This window comes from Pomacea canaliculata, linkage group LG1 (genome assembly GCF_003073045.1).
Source record: "Pomacea canaliculata isolate SZHN2017 linkage group LG1, ASM307304v1, whole genome shotgun sequence".
NCBI lineage: Eukaryota > Metazoa > Mollusca > Gastropoda > Architaenioglossa > Ampullariidae > Pomacea > Pomacea canaliculata.
In genome coordinates this window covers 45,242,476-45,262,781 of record NC_037590.1, presented here as the reverse complement: position 1 = coordinate 45,262,781, position 20,306 = coordinate 45,242,476, and the positions used below count along the sequence as shown (strand labels likewise).

The window sequence follows — 20,306 nt, the reverse complement described above, 5'->3', positions numbered from 1 at the left end:
TTTAGAATTTTGTCTGTTCTAGCAGCTTATGCTCTTCCATGTATGTGGGCGGGTGCACATGCAGTCACACACAAACACACACGCACAGTTTAATATGTATCATGTATCCCCCTTCCCCATACACACAGAGGAGCTAGTGAAAGTATTTCTTCAACAGGTAGTCTTCAAAGCCTTTTTGAAAGTTTGAACAGAATCAATTTAATGGTGATTATTCAAAGTGCACCTAATAGAATCAATGAAACTGTTCAGGTGGGGGGAGAGGGAAACAACTAAAGGCAATGTACACTTCTAGAATTCAGCTATTTATTTGAATCAGAGCTGTTCTTGTAGGTAAGCCTTGCAGACAATCATACACCAAATTTCACTTTTTCCTCACCTGTTGCACTGATATCACAATCATACTGAGCACCTTCACAGCTTAATAGTGAGCTCCCAAAACTCAGCACTCGCTGGATGTTAAATTGTGAAAACAAAATTCGTCCTGCCACATGTGCAGCTGGCAAGACATCTGGATCTGGAAATTGAAAAGAAGAAAAAAATAACTACAAGTTATCACAGATATACAATTACTTTGACAGACATGGGTTTAGATCATAATACAAGTAATCTTTTAATGTGAATAGAGATAATTTGACATTCACCTGAATACGAATTTTAAAATCTTTTAAATTAGCTGGGGCTGAACTTTTAATGTTTTCTTTCCCAGTTATAGGAAGAGATAATGACTGACAAAGTCATGCTTTAAATCACACATGACAAGCATTTTAAATCAATTACTATTCAGATTAAGCAGACCACACATTTTTTAATAGTTTTGTCATGCACTATTTAAAAAATAACGAACATTTATAATAAACACATCAATCAAGTTGTTTTTCTATGAACTGGTAATTCAGTACCTGATTTTGGAGCACCAACAGGATCCCACTGAGGCACATTTCTGGCAATTGCTTCCAGAGCCTGTCCTGCTGCAATGCGTGTGTCCCAGCTGTTGCTTCGAAGATATCCATGTACCTGTAAAATTGAAAACATTTGTCAATTATAGTGTACTTTAGTAATGAGTGTTTATATTCTACTTCTCATTTTGGTGGAAATCCGTAGCTCTGCGTCAACTTCCAGATGGTTTAATTGTCTATGGAGTCAAAAGCCTTCTAAAATCCACAAATGTCATGTAGAGTGGCGAGGGGGGAGAATTTTGTGTGGTTAAACTGTGCCTTCGACTACAAGGTCATTGAACAAGCAGAAGTCTGTGAGCAGCTCACCCTTTTCATTGAAGTTGCTCACACCGTGCTTTCCAATTAAGTGTCCTGAATTAGTATATATAACAAATGATTACACAAACACACTAGGCTGCTGGAAGCGCTCGTTGTAATTGAAGTCTTCAGTGATCTTGCAAACAGTAAGGGGAAAAAAAAAACACCTTTCTGAATTTTCAAACTTTCCATCCACACTGAAAGGACTGCTTAGCAGATTACACAAAGATGGTTTGTAACCTATTAACTACTTTCAAGTAAAATTGATGTTTCCATTTCTTTTGCAGGACTTTTTATTCAAGAATAGTGTATACTTGTTAAAAAAAAACTTTTAAAAAATATCACACCTTAACCAACAAGTTATTGAGCTCATAAGGATGCAGACGCTGTACTTCACCAAGTTGTTCAGCAGCTGATTTGCGAATAAGAGGTGTGGACCCAGTGTCCAACAAAAGAAAGAGCCGGTCAAGCCTGGAACCAAAATCTGCTTGTTAGAGGCAAAGCTGAGTCAGACATGAAATAAAGCTCAGACTTGAAACCAAGTTAACAAAAGAGCTATTTATTACAAAAATGCTTAGCAATATTTTTTAGCCTATGTTTATAATATTTTTTAAGATAATTAAATGGACTGGAATACATTTATGGCAAAAACTCAGCCATTGTGAGAACTTTGAGCATATGCTAATGAGGCAACAAATGATGTCATGAGATATGAGGTTTTTTCCTTTTCAAAACCAAGGTGACATCTACAGTGTGTAAAGGTTTGAATCTTATGAACAGAAGAAATTTGTGAACAGAACAATTTTCAATTCAGCTTTTGGGAATTACTATCTTTTAATGAAATGGAGAAAAACTGAAAATGGTTGTTCACTCCCATTAGCCTTTAATACACCCCATGACCACCAACTAAAACTCTTGTGTTTAAGTTTATAGCAATCACATTCAGGCCTACAATCATTCTACTGTTCATAGCATACAACCTATTTCTGTGTGTCACATTTTATCATAAATAGCAGCGAGCAGTGTACCAAAGTTTCAAAATTTCATAATGGACTACAAATTTTTTAGACCTCAAAACTTATATTTCAGAGACACTGGCAGCTCAAGGATGATCCTGTAATGTGTTAACCTTTTCCTATTTTAAAAAAAATCCCATAGGGAGTCTATTTCATAAAATACATTGCACTGCACCCACTTTTGATTCAAAATTTTATAAAGCATTTCTAATGTACTTTCACTGTGCATCCATATATTGAAATACCCTACAGTGTATGGTATCTCAGGTATTATGGGTGTACTTGAAAAAAGTTCTTCAGAAACAATTCTAGTTGAAAACTCTGATGCCCGAGTATTGTGTTAGTATTATTGCTCTAGTACTAGATGCTGAAGTTTTAATGATCTTGACATTTTTTTCTGTACCATTTTTATTTCTTCTTGTTCACTTTGATCCCAGTTGTGATACTGCACTATTGAGCTAATATTATAATGAAAATCAGTAAAAATGTGGCTTAATGGGTTGCTCTTCAATTTCTCTAGGGGATTTGTGCAAACTATACTGGGCATTTCCCACATATTTGTAAAGCCTGCACATAGTAAAACCAGGTTTCAGTTGCATCACAGCATGAGGCCATCACCCCTATTTTAATTTTGAATTAGTGCCACTGATTCATAACTGTCTTTCCACAGCAAATGTTTTATGATCTACCAGGAAAAGGCCACATTGTACAGTGCCATACTGCCGTTGAGCATAAAATCTTCTAAAAAGTCTGCTAAGGTGAAGCCAACAAGCTGAAGTATACAGCCACTGGTTAAGTCCATTAAATGCAGCAAAATCCATAGGCTCATGTCGATTTATGCGGCTAAGTGACAGAAAGCCTATTGTCTGAGAGCCCATAAAGGTGCTTTACTGCCATAAAAGCATGCATACTTCCAAAAGTGTTGATAATATTTTTTCAACCTTTGTTGATACAAAACTTAACCACTACTACTTGCGATCTTCATAGTTGCTTTTTATAACTCAGTATCAGAAATGAACAGCTTTACTAGGAACTGTTGTCTGCCCCTGCTGTAAAGAACTCAAAACTGAAGAGACAGGTTATCAGTGGGTCTAGCTACACAGCTGACTCTTGTGAACACTAGAGAACTGAATGATCTTGCAACACATTTTTTTTTTTTGACAAGCCAGTGAATCCATGCATTATCAACCTAACTGCATATACAACACAACAGCTTGAATATATAATGCTTTTCTGCAAAAATCCTCTCCAATATGCAGTGAGACCTGGATTTAGCCACCATTCTCTAATATTAAGCTTTGATTTGACAATAATTTAGTTAATTTCAACAAATTTCTTTCTGTCCTAAAAGTGAAAGATGGGAATTAAATAGGCAGGGTGAAGGAGAGATATTTGTTGCAATTTTAGATTAGAATTTGTGTATGAGTGGGTGTGTTATATCATGGTATCTACCATGTTTAAATTAATGTTTATACCAACAGGTGGATACCTATTTTTTCTGCAAAATTAGGGCTGTTGCACAATTGCAAAGAATTCTCAGTCTAGTCAAGCATCTCAATGAAATCTTCAGTTTTATATTCCACAAGATGTGCTTTACCTTCAGATGCAATTGATGTTCTGCTTGAAACAGAGCCCTCTTTATAAGAGAGTAGCGCTGGCAGCAACATGATTTTCTTTTATAAAGTTTTGGAGCAAAACATGTTCTAGAATGTTAAAGTAGCCATTGCAAATGTAAAATGCAATCATGAACATGAACAAATATGGTAAATTATGGTAGAATGTTTTTTATATTCATTTCTGTATTATTTTTTCCAAGCCTATAGTTCTATTAGTGTATAACTAAAGGTAGTCTCACAAACTTTTATTGCTGTCAGGTATGGAGGTATTAGAGATCTTCCTGCTTTCCTTCCCCAAACTTCTAAGCTACAAATTTAAAAGTTAAACAGGGAAAACACTGCTCCATATGGATATTAAAATGGTTTACATGTGCACCTTTGGCATTGAATGCCTATGTTCTACCACTCTATTTGCAGCTTACTCTACAGGTGAAATCCATAGCACTAAACAAATATGTTGTTTGGAACAAAACTGCACCAATGAAAATCATTATGCTTTAAAGATTGCATCTGAATTTTCTCACATTATTGCAGATGCCACTGCAGCCCCCCCCCCCAGACCAGTTCAAATATCTATCAATTGCAAAATTTAACACTGAAATGTAAGCATTTAAATTTCTAAAAGCTAGCGCTAACAAACCATGATGGATAGCTGTGAATGCAGACTTGCCTATCTGCTGATAGTAAATTGTTTCCTACCATACCTGAATGATCTAATCATACAGAATTAACAATCTGAAGTTCTGTAATCTTGTTTTTATGTACCAGCCAGTATATTTCCCTTACCATGATACTGAACTAGTGCTTGGAAGTACAGTAATCCCTCATCACTTCGTGCTTCACCTTTCACGGCTTCACTATTTCACGGGTTTTTATAATTGATTGGAAAAATGATTCCTGGATCTACGCTTCTTGGCAGATTTTTTGCAAAATTCGATCAGTGGAAAATATATATATTATGAATTTTTAGATGAAAAAGCCCAAAGTGTATAAAATATATTACTAATATTAATTTTAACAATAAAGAAATATTATAAACAAAAAAATTAATATGAATTACAGTAAACAGTGCATGTATTTACTCTGAAACGAGAGCCAGCATCACTTGCCTGAGACTCTACCCACCAACTCAAAATTGTAAACAACAGTGTGGGGATGGTTATTAAGGAATTGGGAAAGGTTTATATAGCGCAAAAGCATGGGGGAGGGTTTATAAAGCCTTAATATAGTGTATAAATATATAAATAAATATACTGTTTCTATTTCGCAGATTTTTGGTTATTGCGGGTGGTTCTAGAATGCATCTCAAAGAATAACGAGGGATTACTGTACAGTATGAAGTCACTGTCAGCAATTTTATTTGAGCTTACCAATCTTTGAAAAAACAAAAGATGACCCTTTATCTTTCAAACATAACTTTTTTACTCTGCAAATTATTAGGATGGAGACTGTCAACTTGTTGGCCATTTGTAATAAAGTATTTACATAGACCACATAGAAGATTAGAGAGTTAAGAGTAGTTTCCCTTCAAATGAGACTTCCAATTAAGCCAAACTTTATGAAAACCAGCAGCTGTCAGAAAAATTGTGGTGAAGAGGTTCCATAACTACAAACACTCATATTATTCTTAATCTTTTCTCCCATATTGTTTTGTTCCCTTCTCATTTGAAAATATATGAAGAGGCATATGGTTAATGTGTGGGTTAAAAGGTAAGCAATATAGAACCAAAACAAATCTTTTCCAAGCAGCTACAGACAATGGGTACTTGAGTGTCTTAGAACTAGCTCTGAAAAAAAATGCTGTTTTGGCTTTTTTAACTGTGTTGTTGAGATGAAAGTGAGGAAGAAAAGTTGTGAAACTAGCATTTATTGGTTTCAATTACACTTGAAAGGTTTACTTGCAAATAGCAATTTGTTTATTATAAGAATATTATGCAGAAACATATAAATTCATGATGGTAATTACTTACATATTGGTTAGACTTTTTAGTAGATACCAACAGAAGGTCGTGTCTATTCAACTACAAATTAATAACTGTTCTTTAAGTTAACTCTACAATAGGTATTACATTTCAGCTCACATTTAAATGTGTTTTGTTACATCAAACTCTCTTAATATACCCATTGATGTGTAAATTCTTGCGAATCATCAAAAAAAGTTGCCCCTATTTTTCAAATCAATTGAATTATCCTATTGAAAATAATTTTATGACACACCATTGCATCTACTGATTACGTTCTGCTCTCAATCCTGTCTGTCACTTTAATTTAAATGGTCAAATGCTCCTATGCCTAGCTTTTTAAGTTATGCGTAAGTAAAGGTACTAATGATGAATTATGATCGGAATATCAAGCCTCGTTAGAGTCAATGTATTATTAGGACTAACGCCAAGTGCAATATGAGATGCTTTCATTTGTTAAATACCTTGTTGTCATCACTTTAGTGGCACTTTCTCCTCAGAGTTTCAGTATTCTTCCATATCGACTGGTCTTTATATCAGTTATCGATGTTATGCTTCTTTTTTGTGCTGCCTCCTTTTCAAGCAGGATGGTCCTCCAAAGCGGAAGGGAGAGGCCTATTCGCCATATTCTTTTCCGCTTGCAAAAGCACAACGCAGGACAAAAGAAAACGAGCGATATCGTCAAAATGAATGCGAGACTAGGCGAATAAAGGATTTCACCAAATGATGGAACTAGGCTTATCACAAACATAAAACAAAACAACACAAATCCAGCATTCTCTATGCATTTTTTTATAACGACCTTGCCACAAGCACGTCGTGTATTTATACTGTCAGCCATTCTGGACATCTTGCCTCAAATACCGAGAAGATTTGTCATCGATTGGTCGATTTCAACCAATGAAATTACGTCGATATGTTTTTTGGCACTCAGAATTGTCGCAAATTTAATATGTTTCTTCAGATTAACTGCCATATAGTTTTAATTAGAGAAAAGTATTTTCTAGATAAACATTGATAGGCGATGTTTTTGAACGAGGTATGGTCGTATCGACTTTTGCAGCATAGAGAAACTGTTGTCAGGATCGACAACTCTTGTAATCTTTCGAAAGCTGCGTTACGCGGATGCTCTGCTGCTGGCAATTATTAAATTTTGCAAAGAACAATCTCTCGCTGCACAAAAACACAAAAGAATGACAAGAATATGTGAAAACCATTTAATTATGTCGAGAGTATTTGACTGAGCATCAATTATTTTTAAAAATGTTAAAAATAAATAATGGGCAAGGCCGGTGCAAAGCCGAAATGTCAAACAATTATTAACCGCTATTAACCCCCCTCTTGTCTCACCCACCGACGGTGCCTGATAAACACGGCATTGTCTGAGACAAACCATGAGTACGCGTCAAATAAACCTCGTATCTCTGCCATACGACTTTAGCGATCATTTTTATTCCTTTAACATATCCGTACAACGCCTCTAAAGGGTGCAAAGCTTAAAAAACTCTTTGGAGGGTGTGGAACTGGCGAGACTGGCATGTGGGCTAAACGTTATGCAAGCCATGTTCAGTCAGTGCAACATCGAATTAACATGACCATTGGAGCCGTAAACAGTTCAGGTTAGCCTTTTAATGTCACCGCGCCCATCCAGAACAAAACGTAGAACAGTTCACTAACCCTTCTCCCTCCAATTGTTTTGGGCAACATCCTAGACAACTAATAGTAGAACTTATTTCTGAATGGAAACTGTGCGAGTATATGTTAATCTAAGTTTTCTCACTTTGAACCAGCTATAAATATAGTTTCCGCTGGAAGTTCGTGTTCCTGGTGTACGTTTATTTAAAGGTCGATCGTGATTCCCCAAGAGGCGAGGGGGACAATGAACAAAGGAAGAAAGAGATAAATCTCTTGATAGGGGTCAAAAAGGGCTTGGGGGTAATCAGGTGCTTTATTACAAAGACTTGGCTTCCCCTTTAGTTCATGGTTGCACACGTGCACTGAATGCATGATACTAAAGTCTGACACACAAGGATGTACCACATTTTTTTTTCCACCATAAATGATATTAGCATAATGAGACCCAAAGAAGATCGAACCACTATACAGTTAGTCAAATCGATCACGTCCTGAGGCGACTCGACCACCTACGTGAAACGAATAGATTGCTTTGAAGGAAAAAAATAATCATTTTTTCGACTTCGAGCCTTTGATGGGACAATTTAAGTCGGTATTCTCGAAAGATCTAGCAGCATACATCTGCATACAAATAAGTTCATGCATTTAATTTTATGTATCTTATTTCCACCGTACTTTAATAGGTAAGAACTCAGATCCTAAAATTCATCTTACTACCTATCGTATCATCAGCCAACTTCCAAAAAGCCTTGATGTTCGATAACCATAACGCTTGGTCTGGACGTCGCTCTCTCGCTCGTGTGTGTGTGTGTGCGCGCGTGCGTGAGTGGGGAACAAAAAGCTCCGTGCACGTGTCATGGACCAGTCCGTGCCTCAGTGTTTTTCAGAATATTTTAAGCCTTTTGCGACTTACGGACTGCAAGCGTATGTTGAATGTATGGGAGAATGGATGAGAAAATTAGATGGGAAAGGGTTAACTGTGACATGGAGTTACATTGATTGGTTTTCTTGACAGGGACATGTATTCATGTCGTGATGGCTTTGTGCTCTTATAATAGTAGGACTAAGAGTTTGAGGACACGGACCCGGAGAAAACCCATGAGGGCCACAACCAACGGGTGTTCAGAGAGAAGTACCTATGCCTGGAGACGATCCCTCAACCCAAGACTTAGATTGTGATTAAATGCCCTCACATCTTCAGTTTCGCAAAGACGGGGGTCTTTGCACATTTTCCATATAACACTAGCCAAGCTTGGTTACAGTCGAGGAACTTGGAACGGATGATAAAAGAGACTATCTGTAGAGAAACAGAAAGCATGATAACAGAAGTATCACAAGAGCAAAAGACGGACAGGTGCTGTCTGTTAACTTCAGCGTCCTTTCAACGGTTTCCTTACTTCCATACAGACCTGCTTCTCGCAAAGCCCGAAATGTGATAACAGGATAATATTTGAAAAGTCATATTCCATTCCAGATAACTCACTAGAGCAGTCCAAAGCCTTAGCCAAATATCTGATTGCTAAAACACCACAGAGATCCGTCACCATGTGTGGACTGCTGCGTTGTTTAGTTCTCAACCTTTGTAGGAGCGAGGCGAGTGTTTCACTCATTTATCAGTTATGTGCCTAAGCACTTGTCAACAAACATCGTCATAGTGATCGTCGTCGTAATCATCTAAATATCCATCCCGTTGTTATTGCGGGTTTTTTTTTTCTTTTTTTCTTTTTAGAATCGCAGGAGAGAATTTTATTATCACAGAGCGAACATTAGCGGCTGTTTAGAGGAAGGCTGTCAGACCTCATTAATTCCACAGCCAGTTCTATAATGCAGATGTTGAAGAAGGACCCGCAGCGATAATATCATTGGAAAGTGAAAAGTGCTTAATGGAGATCATCGCTAACGTGACTGGTTTAATTCACACTGCTTGTATGTTGGTTTGTCTGTTTATTCATCTGTTTTTCGCTGAGTGCCTGTGTACTTATGTACCGAAGGCGCCCGTGACATTTGTAAACTCCTGTTTGCTGTCTGCCTGTGTGTGTGTGTCCGTCCGCACGTGTGTGTGTGTTTGTCTGTGTGTGTGTATGTGTGTGTCCGCACGTGTGTGTGTGTTTGTCTCTCTGTGTGTGTGTGCCACGCATCAATCGATGGAAGCCATTAAGACTCCATTAACGACACTGCTGTTTCTATTAAACAAAAGTACAAAAGAAAAAAAATGGAAAGAAATACGAAAGAAAGAAAAGTTCGCAGGAAAGAAAAATGGTGGTGTTTCAGGAGAGCAGGATGTCGTTAGAGTGGGCGAGGAGAGAGAGAGTGCATTATCCTTTCAATCTCTGGTTCGTGATACACAAAGACTATTTCATGCCAGGAAAGTAGTAGTTGGGAAAGTGTCAGGTCTGCGATGATTCACTCCCTGCATGACAGTCGGAAGAGTGTGTGTTGACAAAGTCTGAAACAACACGCACGTGCAATTCTGCTCGCTCTCAAAATACACGGTGAGAGAGAAAGAGAGAAACAAAGTTTGACAAAGTTACTGATAAAGGAGTTTTGGAGGCAGAGAGAGAGAGCAGACAAATGACAGCTCATTGTTTACGAGCGTGGTAAAATAACTAAAAGTTTTGTTTAGATTTAACTCCTCACTCTAGAAAAAGGAAAATAATAAAAATAAAATGAACTATTTTACAACAACAAAGCACAATACATCTTAATTATCGACTTATTGACCTCTTCAAACAAAAAGAAAGTAGATGACACTGAAAAAAATGATACGGTGGAAAACTAACAAGCAGATATATGATAACCTGAGAACAACTTAAAAAAATTAATGGGCTGAGTTCGGTATATTATTATTTAAAGCTTGTCTGAATGATCCTTTTCCATTATTGGAGACAATATTTACAAACACCGCCACAGAACGGAGTTACCATACAGAGTTTTGGAAAATATCAGCTGTTGGTCAGCCCAGTGATATGGGAAAAGCAGGCTTGTACACCTTTTAAATGAAGCAAAGTGTGTCCTCCTGTGTAATATAAGTATACAGACATTACTGTCTGAAATCGGCCCTATATATGCTCCACTGAGGGTGAATAGAAACAAGAAGGAGAAGAACTGTCTGAAATGCTGTGTATAATTCGTGGCTATATTTTGTGCCGACAGATTTTATCACAAGAATATAGGTTACTGCCTTTTGCCCTTCTCTTCTTTCCACCAGGGGCACAAGGGAGAAAACCGTCATTTTTATCATCTAGTACTTTGCTTAAAGGAGAAGGTAAGTGAAAATAGCAAGCTGGGTTTAAATGATAGATACTGACCTCAATCGCCTCAGCTCGAAATTGAGGTTTATTTGTGTCTAAAACACAGCTGCACATCAGCTTTTGAATGCCGCCATGTTTCAGTTTATTTTGCTAAGCAAAACTGACCCTCATTTAGTTCAAATTCAATTTTTTAAGCCATTGTATTATAGCTGTGACAGGTAACACAATATGCTGTTAGTGACATGTAAATGATAAGTAAAATCTGCAAAAGTGTTCCCAAAAATATATCTCTGTTTTTCCTTTTTTCAATTTGTGCGGGGAAAAGTATCTATTTTCTCACGGTTATTTACAATAACAACCATATGAGCAACTATGCCCAAATAAACATGAAAATCTGTCCGACTGGTAAATGTTCACACTTGTGAAAGTACTTAAATAAACTGACATATAAATTGTAATGGTCACCTGCAGCTTGCAAAAATTGACAACGATGCTTACCGCGAGGTATTGTGAAGTTGTTCTTCATCGTTTGCTGCCTGAGCATACTGTGTTTGGGGTTTTCAACCTTCACAGCCCTCAGGTTTAATTGTGTTAGGTCTACTACCTTCAAGGCTAGAGAACAGCATTTCACAGTCGTCTTTGCTACTAGAGCAAGATAAATGAAGATCGTCTGGTGAACCCGATGAACTCCACCTTCAGACTATTACAAGCTCACCGAGACACAACGTGGACGCCACTGGTCGTCATGTCGCATGTTATTCTATAAAGCTTCTATACATATTTTTACTGAAACTGAAATATTTATTTGATGGGTCGACGATCCTTTCAAAGCAGTGTCATTATTCGCGAGCTGGAGAGAGATTTTGCAGGACTTGCTTACTATAAATGCAAATCGCCAACTTTGAAATTACATAATAAATAAACCTCTGTATTTCAGGTGCTGACATTTACAGAATACATTTATATTATCGCAACCTACCAGAATCTGTCTAGAACTCGGACCAGTCGGGTAGGTCTTTAAACCACACTTGCTATTTGACTTGCATTCTCTCTCAGCTATGCCCACCTGAAACGTGTAATCGGACTTGCTATGTTGCAGATGAACCAGCAGACATAAATACAGTCCGACCCAAGTGCAATGTTCTTTGATGTTACGTGGCTGCAGGTTTTGTTGGCATGCCATTGTGATTCTGTGCTTCTGGGCCGTAATTTTGCGGTTTTGCGATCCCATTTCCGGCCTACTTTGTCTACTGAATCAGCAGTAATATGTGTCTTTGTGGCTTCGCAAGTCATTTGCCAGGAGCTCCCGCTGACAAGACACGAAAGGAATGGCATTAAAAGGAGGGATTAAAAAAATAATAAAACAGTTGCTTGGCAGAAAGCAGAGGAAAATGGATCTTTGCCTCAAAAATGTGAGGACCATATTGAATTGAATTAATGAGGTGAATTTGGCCTTTTCATAATTAGGAGCGAGAAAGATGTGCGCAATACAATGTGTCGTCTGCTATTGCTACTCCCTTTCCTCTCTGATATTGTTTGTAGATGTACTGTCATATTACTTTTTCTAGTCAGTTGTAACATGCTTGTCTTTTTCTGTAATTGTTTTCCATTGATGCATAGCATAGCTTGCCTTTCTCTTTAACATTATTTCCCGTGACTAATAAAGTATAGATAAATTGTGTTCCATTTGTGGCGACGAAATTTGAAGGCATTTCGCGCCAGACTATTTTGATGTTATTTGTTTGCCAAATCAAATCATAGTGAGAAAATGGCGCATTTTGTGTACAGAAATAATTCAATTTTCTCAATCAAAATCATAATCGGGTGGCGGTCACATTCAAGCATAGTTCTCCGGAAAGGTCCTTGGAAGATAATCTGTCCAATGTTGGTCGAGGTGGAGGATGAATACTTGGAGAAGCCATCACACCAATTTGCCAGTTCTTCTGCCTTACGGGTTCTCCCCGCCTCTCTTCTTGATGGACCTGCAGGCCAGGAATTAGACCACTGAAGTAGGCCGTGCCTCCCAATCCTCCTCGTCTTCGCCATTCTATCCCCGGTCACACGCAGGGCTCATTATTTGTGCGAACTCGACGCCTTCATCTGCACAAAATCAATCAGAAGAAAAACCTTAAGTACACCCTGGTGGTACATTCCAAACGAAAACAAAGTTTATTAAGGGTGCATACTAAACCCAAGAATGAATCACCGTTAGCAAAGAGTATTTATTGGATTTTTCTAAATACAGAATTAAGAAAAAATGTTTTTATTTAGAGGATGGAGGCTGAAATAAGGTCAATCTTAGTACACATGCATTTGGATTATTTTATGAATTAATGCATATTAAAATGAAAAACATTAGTTCTTCGGATAATAGTTTCGGTGTTTTGAAAAAAATGACTGGGCCGGGTAGAGGGAATATGGTCTAGGGATGATTGCATCATGGGCTGGTCTTAAAGGTTTAGTTCTCCTTTTATAACCGTGCAAGACAAGGGAGAGATGGGGGATGATTGCATGACAACAGGGGATAAGATAGTTTCTAGCAAATTCGGGGGTTAGGGGAATTAGAGGGCCGGGTGGCAGTTACAGAGACAGCATACAGGTGGGAGTTAAAATTTTTGAGAGAGGCAGGTTATGTTGCATCCTTGTCGATAGACACAGAAATAAGAAGACTTTGCAACAATTCCTACTTGTCCTGCAACATTTGCGGCACCTAGCGTGGGGCGTTAGGCAAAACTTAAAAAGTAAGCTTAGTGCGCCGAATTTCTTCGAGCCATTTTGATCATGAAGGACATTTAACTTTCAGCTGAATAGAAGCAAATGCGAAAGACAATGAAGAAGTAAATGTGTGTGTGCGTGTGTGTGTGTAAAATGGAAAGTCCGTAAACATATTCACCAACAATTCTCTCGTGTGTAAAGGAGCTATCTTAATTACTATCAGGGAGGCGCCACACAGTGTATGGAATTACTGATCAATATGCATCATTGCTGCTGAAACATTCATTCATTTATGCATACTTTCCACAGCAGGAAGGTTAACATGATCAGCTTGCTTGATTGGCTAAACAGTCTGAAACACGAGCATTCTTACTGCTTTCGGTTACCTGCCACAAACACTTACAGGAAAACAGCACAAAATCAACTGTTCTGGAAAGAGTTCGCGAGGGAGGCGCTGCTTCGGAGGATGGCGGACCCGGCGGAAGGATTTATCGCGTGAAGCGGATTTGAGTTCGGTTCTTGGCTTTGTCGCAATCGACTAGTAAAGTCATAAATAAGATATCTGAGCTTCTTAAAAGTGTACAAAGGACTCATTTAATAGATTCATTTCAGATACATAGCCATCCTTACTGCTTAAGAGCAATCTTTTTAATTCTGGTCTATTTGATGCATATGAAAAGTAAATTCTTTTTATTCGTTCCATTGTAACTGTCTCTTGGAATAACTAGTTGTGGTAGTGGCAGTGGTGGTGGTTGCAACACGAAGCAGTTCTTTATCAGAACATATTCTACCGCCTAAAAAACACTTTAAAGACAACTCCATGTGTCAGCAACAAGAAACTGTCCACAAAAATATAAAGGATCAGGTCATCACAAATGTGTCTGAACATCTATCTCATCTTGTCCTTGATTATGTGGCGACACAGACCAGAATAGGTAAAAAGCAAAGGACGAGATGGTCAGACAAGGATAAGTACATTGCATTGGCATTACATCATATAAACCCAAAAGCATATATCACAAGGTTAAACAAATTTCTAAACATTTCAACACTACGACGTCCAGTGACAAAGGTTCGTGTCTACACAGGCTTTAATGACAATATTCTTATTACAATAAAGGATAAAGTTGCAGGGATGTCGGCTGAGTCACGCTTTTCTGCACTTATCTTTTGTTTTACAAAATATTTTAATCGCTTGTATGTAATTATCTCCCCTGAATCAATTTTTCATGGAGACCACTAGGGTGGCTGCTTGCAAAACGTTCGTTGCTGTTTACACACCAGACTTCGAGCTATGTGCCATCTTGTAGTATTTACTGTCTTTGACTTCATCCTGAAACAAACTTTGTCACAGTGGAGTCTACAGGGAGATAAATCTTGTAGCGCTTACAGCGAGTGTATCCGCGGTATGTTGCCCTTTGGTCCCAGTCCGCCTCTGAGCGCTGGCGATGGAAGCTGCAGAAACTGCACACAGGTTGGAGATGTTTTTATGCTCAGTGCCGCCTGACTCGTCCTAAATTCCCATCACAGCCACGTGCCTAAAATATAAAATTGCTCAGCTCATAGAACTGACAGCATAATCGCTGAAAATGGCTTTCTGTCGGATGGAACTAGTGACCTCGACTTGAACTCTTAGCTCCATCTAAATCGTGTTAGCTTCATAAAATATATATATATGGGTTTGTGACGCTTAAACGGCTTGGAAATAGTTTTAACCATTGGTGGATAGCGTGGAAGTAGGGTTGTTTTGTTTATTTTTCATGGTGTTGCCCGTAATTATAGTGGGGCGAACGGATAATTTGTCAGTTTAGAGTTTTATAAATGAAGAAGCAGGGATGAACAAGAACATGTTAGTGGACATGTCTCTTTTTTCTTTCGCAATGGTGTTTGTATATTTACGAAGAAAAATGTCCTAATTACAAAAATTACAAAACTGTTACGAATGAAGCGGATTAGTGTCCACAGTGATGTCCGTAAAACTTTTTGTAGATTTTATACAGTAACCAAACCCTATATGCAATGTTTTGGATAATAATGATGATGATGATAATTATGATAATAATAACAATAACAATCAACAAAGTGTGATTTAGGTAGTGCATAATCACTCTCACGAAATGGCATGCTCTTAGCATTTCACACAAATAGGAGACAGGGACAGAATACAAAGGACGGAAGGAGAAAACAACTATGCAGGCAAGTAATAAAAGACAAACATAAAAGACACAAAGAGGATTCAGGGAACAGACATTAAGGATGGAGATTGTCATAAATTTGCACAGAAACACGAGTAGGCGGACGAGTCAATTGACTGTAATCACAACTATTGTCAGCTATGTTGATTGATGTGAGGAGTGATTCACGTGGAGCAGATGTTTCTAGCAATAATAATGAGAACTTACGTAATGCTTTACAATGATTTGCTCAAAGAACTTCAAACAAATAATATATAGACTGAATCACCAACAATAATACACCCATATTCGCACATAACAAACACAATCACTTCTACATCAGACACCCGCCAGAGTGCAGATTCTGTAGAGTGCAGATTTCTATAACCCCACTGGTGAGATGATTTTCCTTTATATTGAAAAACTGAGAAACAACAATCTTTTTCAGAACTTAAGACAGAAAGACATCTTTAGAAAGGGTAAGTATTTTATAAAGGTATTTATACTTATGAAGCAGCCGTTTCGAGAACGGGTACCATTCCCAACTTTCGGTCAAATACTTTCGAAGCCAATAACCTTTCATCTTCCCAATACAGACCGTGGGTGCAACGGACTGTCGTCTGCGCCTCAGGTGGTTTGATCCAATTAAATCAAAGTTTATCTCAGCGACTCAGACCGTTTCTTTGCCATCTGCTTCAGTCGCCGGAATCGAATTCTTTGTGTGTGTGTGTGGCAGTAGGAAGGTCGCAGACGTTTTCTGTAGCCAAGTGTTCTGGATCGTGTAACAGCTGGTTCCTTCTGAGAAATGGATTGTTCTGTTGTGCTGGGACCTAACCGACTGCAGACCCCCAACTTGCATTAGGGCAATGATTTTGCGGTCAGTTGTCTTGGGAATTTCCATTTCTTTCTCATCTATCTTCGCCATCATTCTCTAAAGGAAAAAAAGAAAGACAAATCCCAAGAGATCACAGCACACTTCAGGAAAATGTCTAGTTCATAAAACAAACTCTTCTATCTTTTGCCGTCTGTTGTAAGAAATGAAATATTTCCCTCTCGATCCGAGAAAGCTCTTAGCTCTCGTCTACCGCTTTCATGTGAAGTCTCAAATTAATTTTGGGATGAGGTTATTTTCCCCTCAAAGCACTTTTATTTTCTATTTTTAAACAATACATTTCCCCCTGTTTTATTAGCATAGGAAAGCTTGTAAAGGATATAAAAAGCAGGTGGTTAAGTTACTGGCAATAATAAAAAAGTTGTAGTTCTTTGGTTCCGCTAAATCTTTCTTTGTTTTGATGAGATGTTTGTCTTGGCTGTCTGTCTCCTCGGGCAGTGGATCGTTCGACAAACAATGAGAAGACAAAGACAGTTGCAGTTTTGGACATTTACGGGTTGACATCCCATGTTGGGACCACGGGAACTTTTAAGCTTAAAGAATGTACAAGTCTTTCTTTTCTTCTCCTGCTTCTCCTCGCTCAAAGCATGTTTCATAGGTGTTGTGCTGCTGGTAGCTGCCAAACAAAACAAAGCAAGCAAACAAACAAACCAAAACCACAAGCTTTCTCTGTTTTGTAATTCACCCTGTATGGTTTTCACAACGGGAGTTTAAAAGATGAAACTCGCGATGCGTGAATTCGATCTTTACATAAAATAAATGCTATCGGAATATGTTGCACATTACACAAAGTCCTCGCCAGTCACGCCACTCCCGGGATTAAATAATTCACAAATGCCATCACGAGCAGAGAAAATTTTCGAATAAAAATGGCGCAGATAGAGAGATAAGACCATACCATAAACAAACCATGTTTGTCCATTAAGTCGCCGGTATATGATAAGTTAAAACTGGCAGAAAATCGACAAAATTTCGCCACTAAATTGCCACTGAGAGGTACGACAGCTTTCGCACCACAATGTTGCCATAATCTGCTAGATGGCTTTTTTTTTTTTTTAAAAAGCAAAGACCTGTTGAGGTCAATGGAGGTGTTGAAAGCAGGCAAAATGTGTTAACGCATGTAGTAAGCAGCACTCTACATATATATAGAGAGAGTACTCCATTCACAAGGCTCAAAACTGCGGATGTGGATGGTAATGACTGCACAAGTATAACCCTTTGAGCCTGCACACTACATGGTTCAAATAATTCTGTCTAATTGTTTATAAAAACCAAAGATGCAAAATGATGATACAGTATCCCCAAGTGTATGAATGGACGTCCTGTCATTATCGAAGACCTTTTCGTTTCCCAATTTTCACCGTTGGACATGGACTAGGGTGTGTGGTTTAGAACTGTAGATGATCGCCTACAGAGGTGCTTGGTAAAATCAGTGACAACGGCTCTCCCCACATAAACCCCTTTTTCGTTGTGGAAATTACTCCTTCTGGTTGGTTTGACTGCACGAGGTCACAAGCGAAGACCCTGTCCTCAATAAACAGTTTATTGCAGCCGATCTGTGCATCTCGTCTGCAAACAAATTATTGAAATCAATCATCCTCTGTCTAGCCCCAAAGCAGTTTACTGAACCCTATCTCCACAAGGTTTCGCTCAAAATAGTTTATTGGATCCGATCTGTTTTTGTCTTCTGCTAAAAGTTTATTGAAACCAGTCTGTGTACGTCTGTCACGAACTGTTTCCTGGCGAACCTTTTGTACTGTCGAGTTTTTAAAGAGAGGTCGTAGGTCACGAGTGAAACACGTGACAAGCTGAGGGTAAACAAGAGTAGATTCCATCGACAGCAAATGACAAATGAAGGCAATTTTGCCCAGCAGAATGCAGACACCTCAACATCTGCTATTCATCTGCTCACAGTCTACGAGTGTAATGTGGGGCGGTAGTCATGAAGAGAGGGTAATAAGCCTTTGCCCTGCAGCAACATGGGGAACTCAAGGACCAGCGCCTTGTTTCCAAAATTATACCGCAGTATCCAGATCCCGCAGGTGTAGTTTTATATATCCAATGGAAATGTAGTTATACTTGTAAAGCGGTGACAAAGGTGACGTGGGGTAAGGTAACATGAAGTGGTACCCTAGGGGCTAGGGGTCTTGACACTGCTTTATCACTTCGGAAACAAGATCACTTTTCCTTGCGTTCCCCATTTTGCCCCGGGGAAACTTCTTACTCTCGCTTCATAACTACGGTCCCTGTTGAGTAATAATACGGTTGCGGGGGAAACACCAACTTTTTCTTTGCTCTTTCCTAAAGCTGTATCATTATTTTTCATGTCAAATTGTTTGTAAGAAAGTGAACTTTCAAAACTTCCACATATACTAGCTCTCTATTCTTGAAGCTATTTTCTATCTCTCAATAATTATTTATATTGACAGCATAACATTATTTACACCGGTTGTAATTATATAATCCTTGTCACCTTGCATGACATTTGTGAGTGGCTTTGTTACTTGGGAGGATAAGGGTGCTACAAAGCTACATTGCAAGCGAAATATTGTAGGAACAAACCTTGAAAACATTAAAACGTTCGTGACCACCACCAGTCCCATCGTCTTCAGTCAGCTCCAATGGTCTTGTTCAAACGATTCGCTGTCCGAGTTCTTTTTTTCCCCGACTGGCAAAAAGCCAGGTGAAAAGACCTGAAACCCATTCCAATCCCAAGTCTCTCCCTGGCTCGTATTTTTGCTCGCACCCAGGGGAGCACGTGGATTTAAACGAATGGTATTTTGTGTCTTACAGCCATTGATCGAGGGCTGAAAGTGCAACAGCTGATAGTTTTCTCAAATATTTCTTCTCGAAACGAGGACAGAATGGCAGGTTATAATCGAGGGCTGTGCATGTGGTGAGAAGCTGCAGACATCCGGTGTTCTTGAGAGCCAGAATAACTGATGAAAAGCACTTGACCAGAGGAATTAATAATTGTTTCTCAATCAGCATCCCTGTACAAATTTACACTGTCATGTCTTCGATAGGAAATGACGATCGTTTCAGAGGAAACATCTGCGGTATGAACGCGGACAAGACAGAGGTACATAGTTTATCACATGTTGACATAAACTCGTCCACAACAATGGTGCACAACAATGGCGGAGGAACCAGGGGTCAAAGGGTTGGGGGGCAGCCGCCCCCTAAAAAAAAATGATACAAATACAAATATGTCAACGTCGTTCACTGTCAGCATGCAGTTTACCCCTCCCTAATAGACTGTCTCGTTCATTGGGATTCCGCAGTGGTGGGAAATCCATTGCAGGACCAATCACCGCTTTTTTGTGCTTTTTGCAATCTCTGAGTTTCTGCTTAAAGCAAGAGAGTTTGTTTTCTGCAAAGTTTTCCAGAAGGGACGTCCAACAGTTTGGAAAACAATTTGTTAGGATCCAGTGAGTGGAATACAATGTGTTTTGCTTGTGTGAGGACCTTAACTTCTGTATTGTAGCTGAGGCAGTTTTTTTTTTGTCGGTGATGCAGCTGTTTGGGTTTGTGTGCCTCCAACAATTCTTGTCAGCACCTAGAATGATTTGTTGTGTGCTGCTTGTATCAAAAGAAGTGAAGTGCCGTGAAGGTACTCTTTGTAAAAGAAACATTCTCGATTTAGTGACTACTGTATTCACTAAGCACTGGAACATACTGTCGACTAGTCGGGGATCGATCCTTGTACTACAGAGACGTGTGTCGCCACGGTCTACGAATCTCGCGTTTCTTAATTCATCTAATTAGTGTGAAATCTTTATATATTTTTAGA

The 20,306-nt window shown here is 38.7% G+C and overlaps 1 protein-coding gene across 3 annotated transcripts in view; it reads right to left on the bottom strand.

Moving 5' to 3' along the window:
- LOC112566238 (TATA-binding protein-associated factor 172-like) overlaps positions 1–6,695 on the bottom strand; it is a 31,153-nt gene extending 24,458 nt beyond the window's left edge. For all 3 annotated transcript variants that reach the window (XM_025242289.1, XM_025242306.1, XM_025242297.1), the window contains exons 1-4: positions 6,311–6,695; positions 1,601–1,724; positions 900–1,014; positions 377–514 (exon numbers count right to left, since the gene is read on the bottom strand). In XM_025242289.1, coding sequence (XP_025098074.1) covers positions 377–514; positions 900–1,014; positions 1,601–1,724; positions 6,311–6,321 — 388 coding nt within the window. In that variant the 5' untranslated portion in view covers positions 6,322–6,695. The remainder of the gene's footprint in view (positions 1–376; positions 515–899; positions 1,015–1,600; positions 1,725–6,310) is intronic.
- Positions 6,696–20,306: the final 13,611 nt, after the last annotated feature.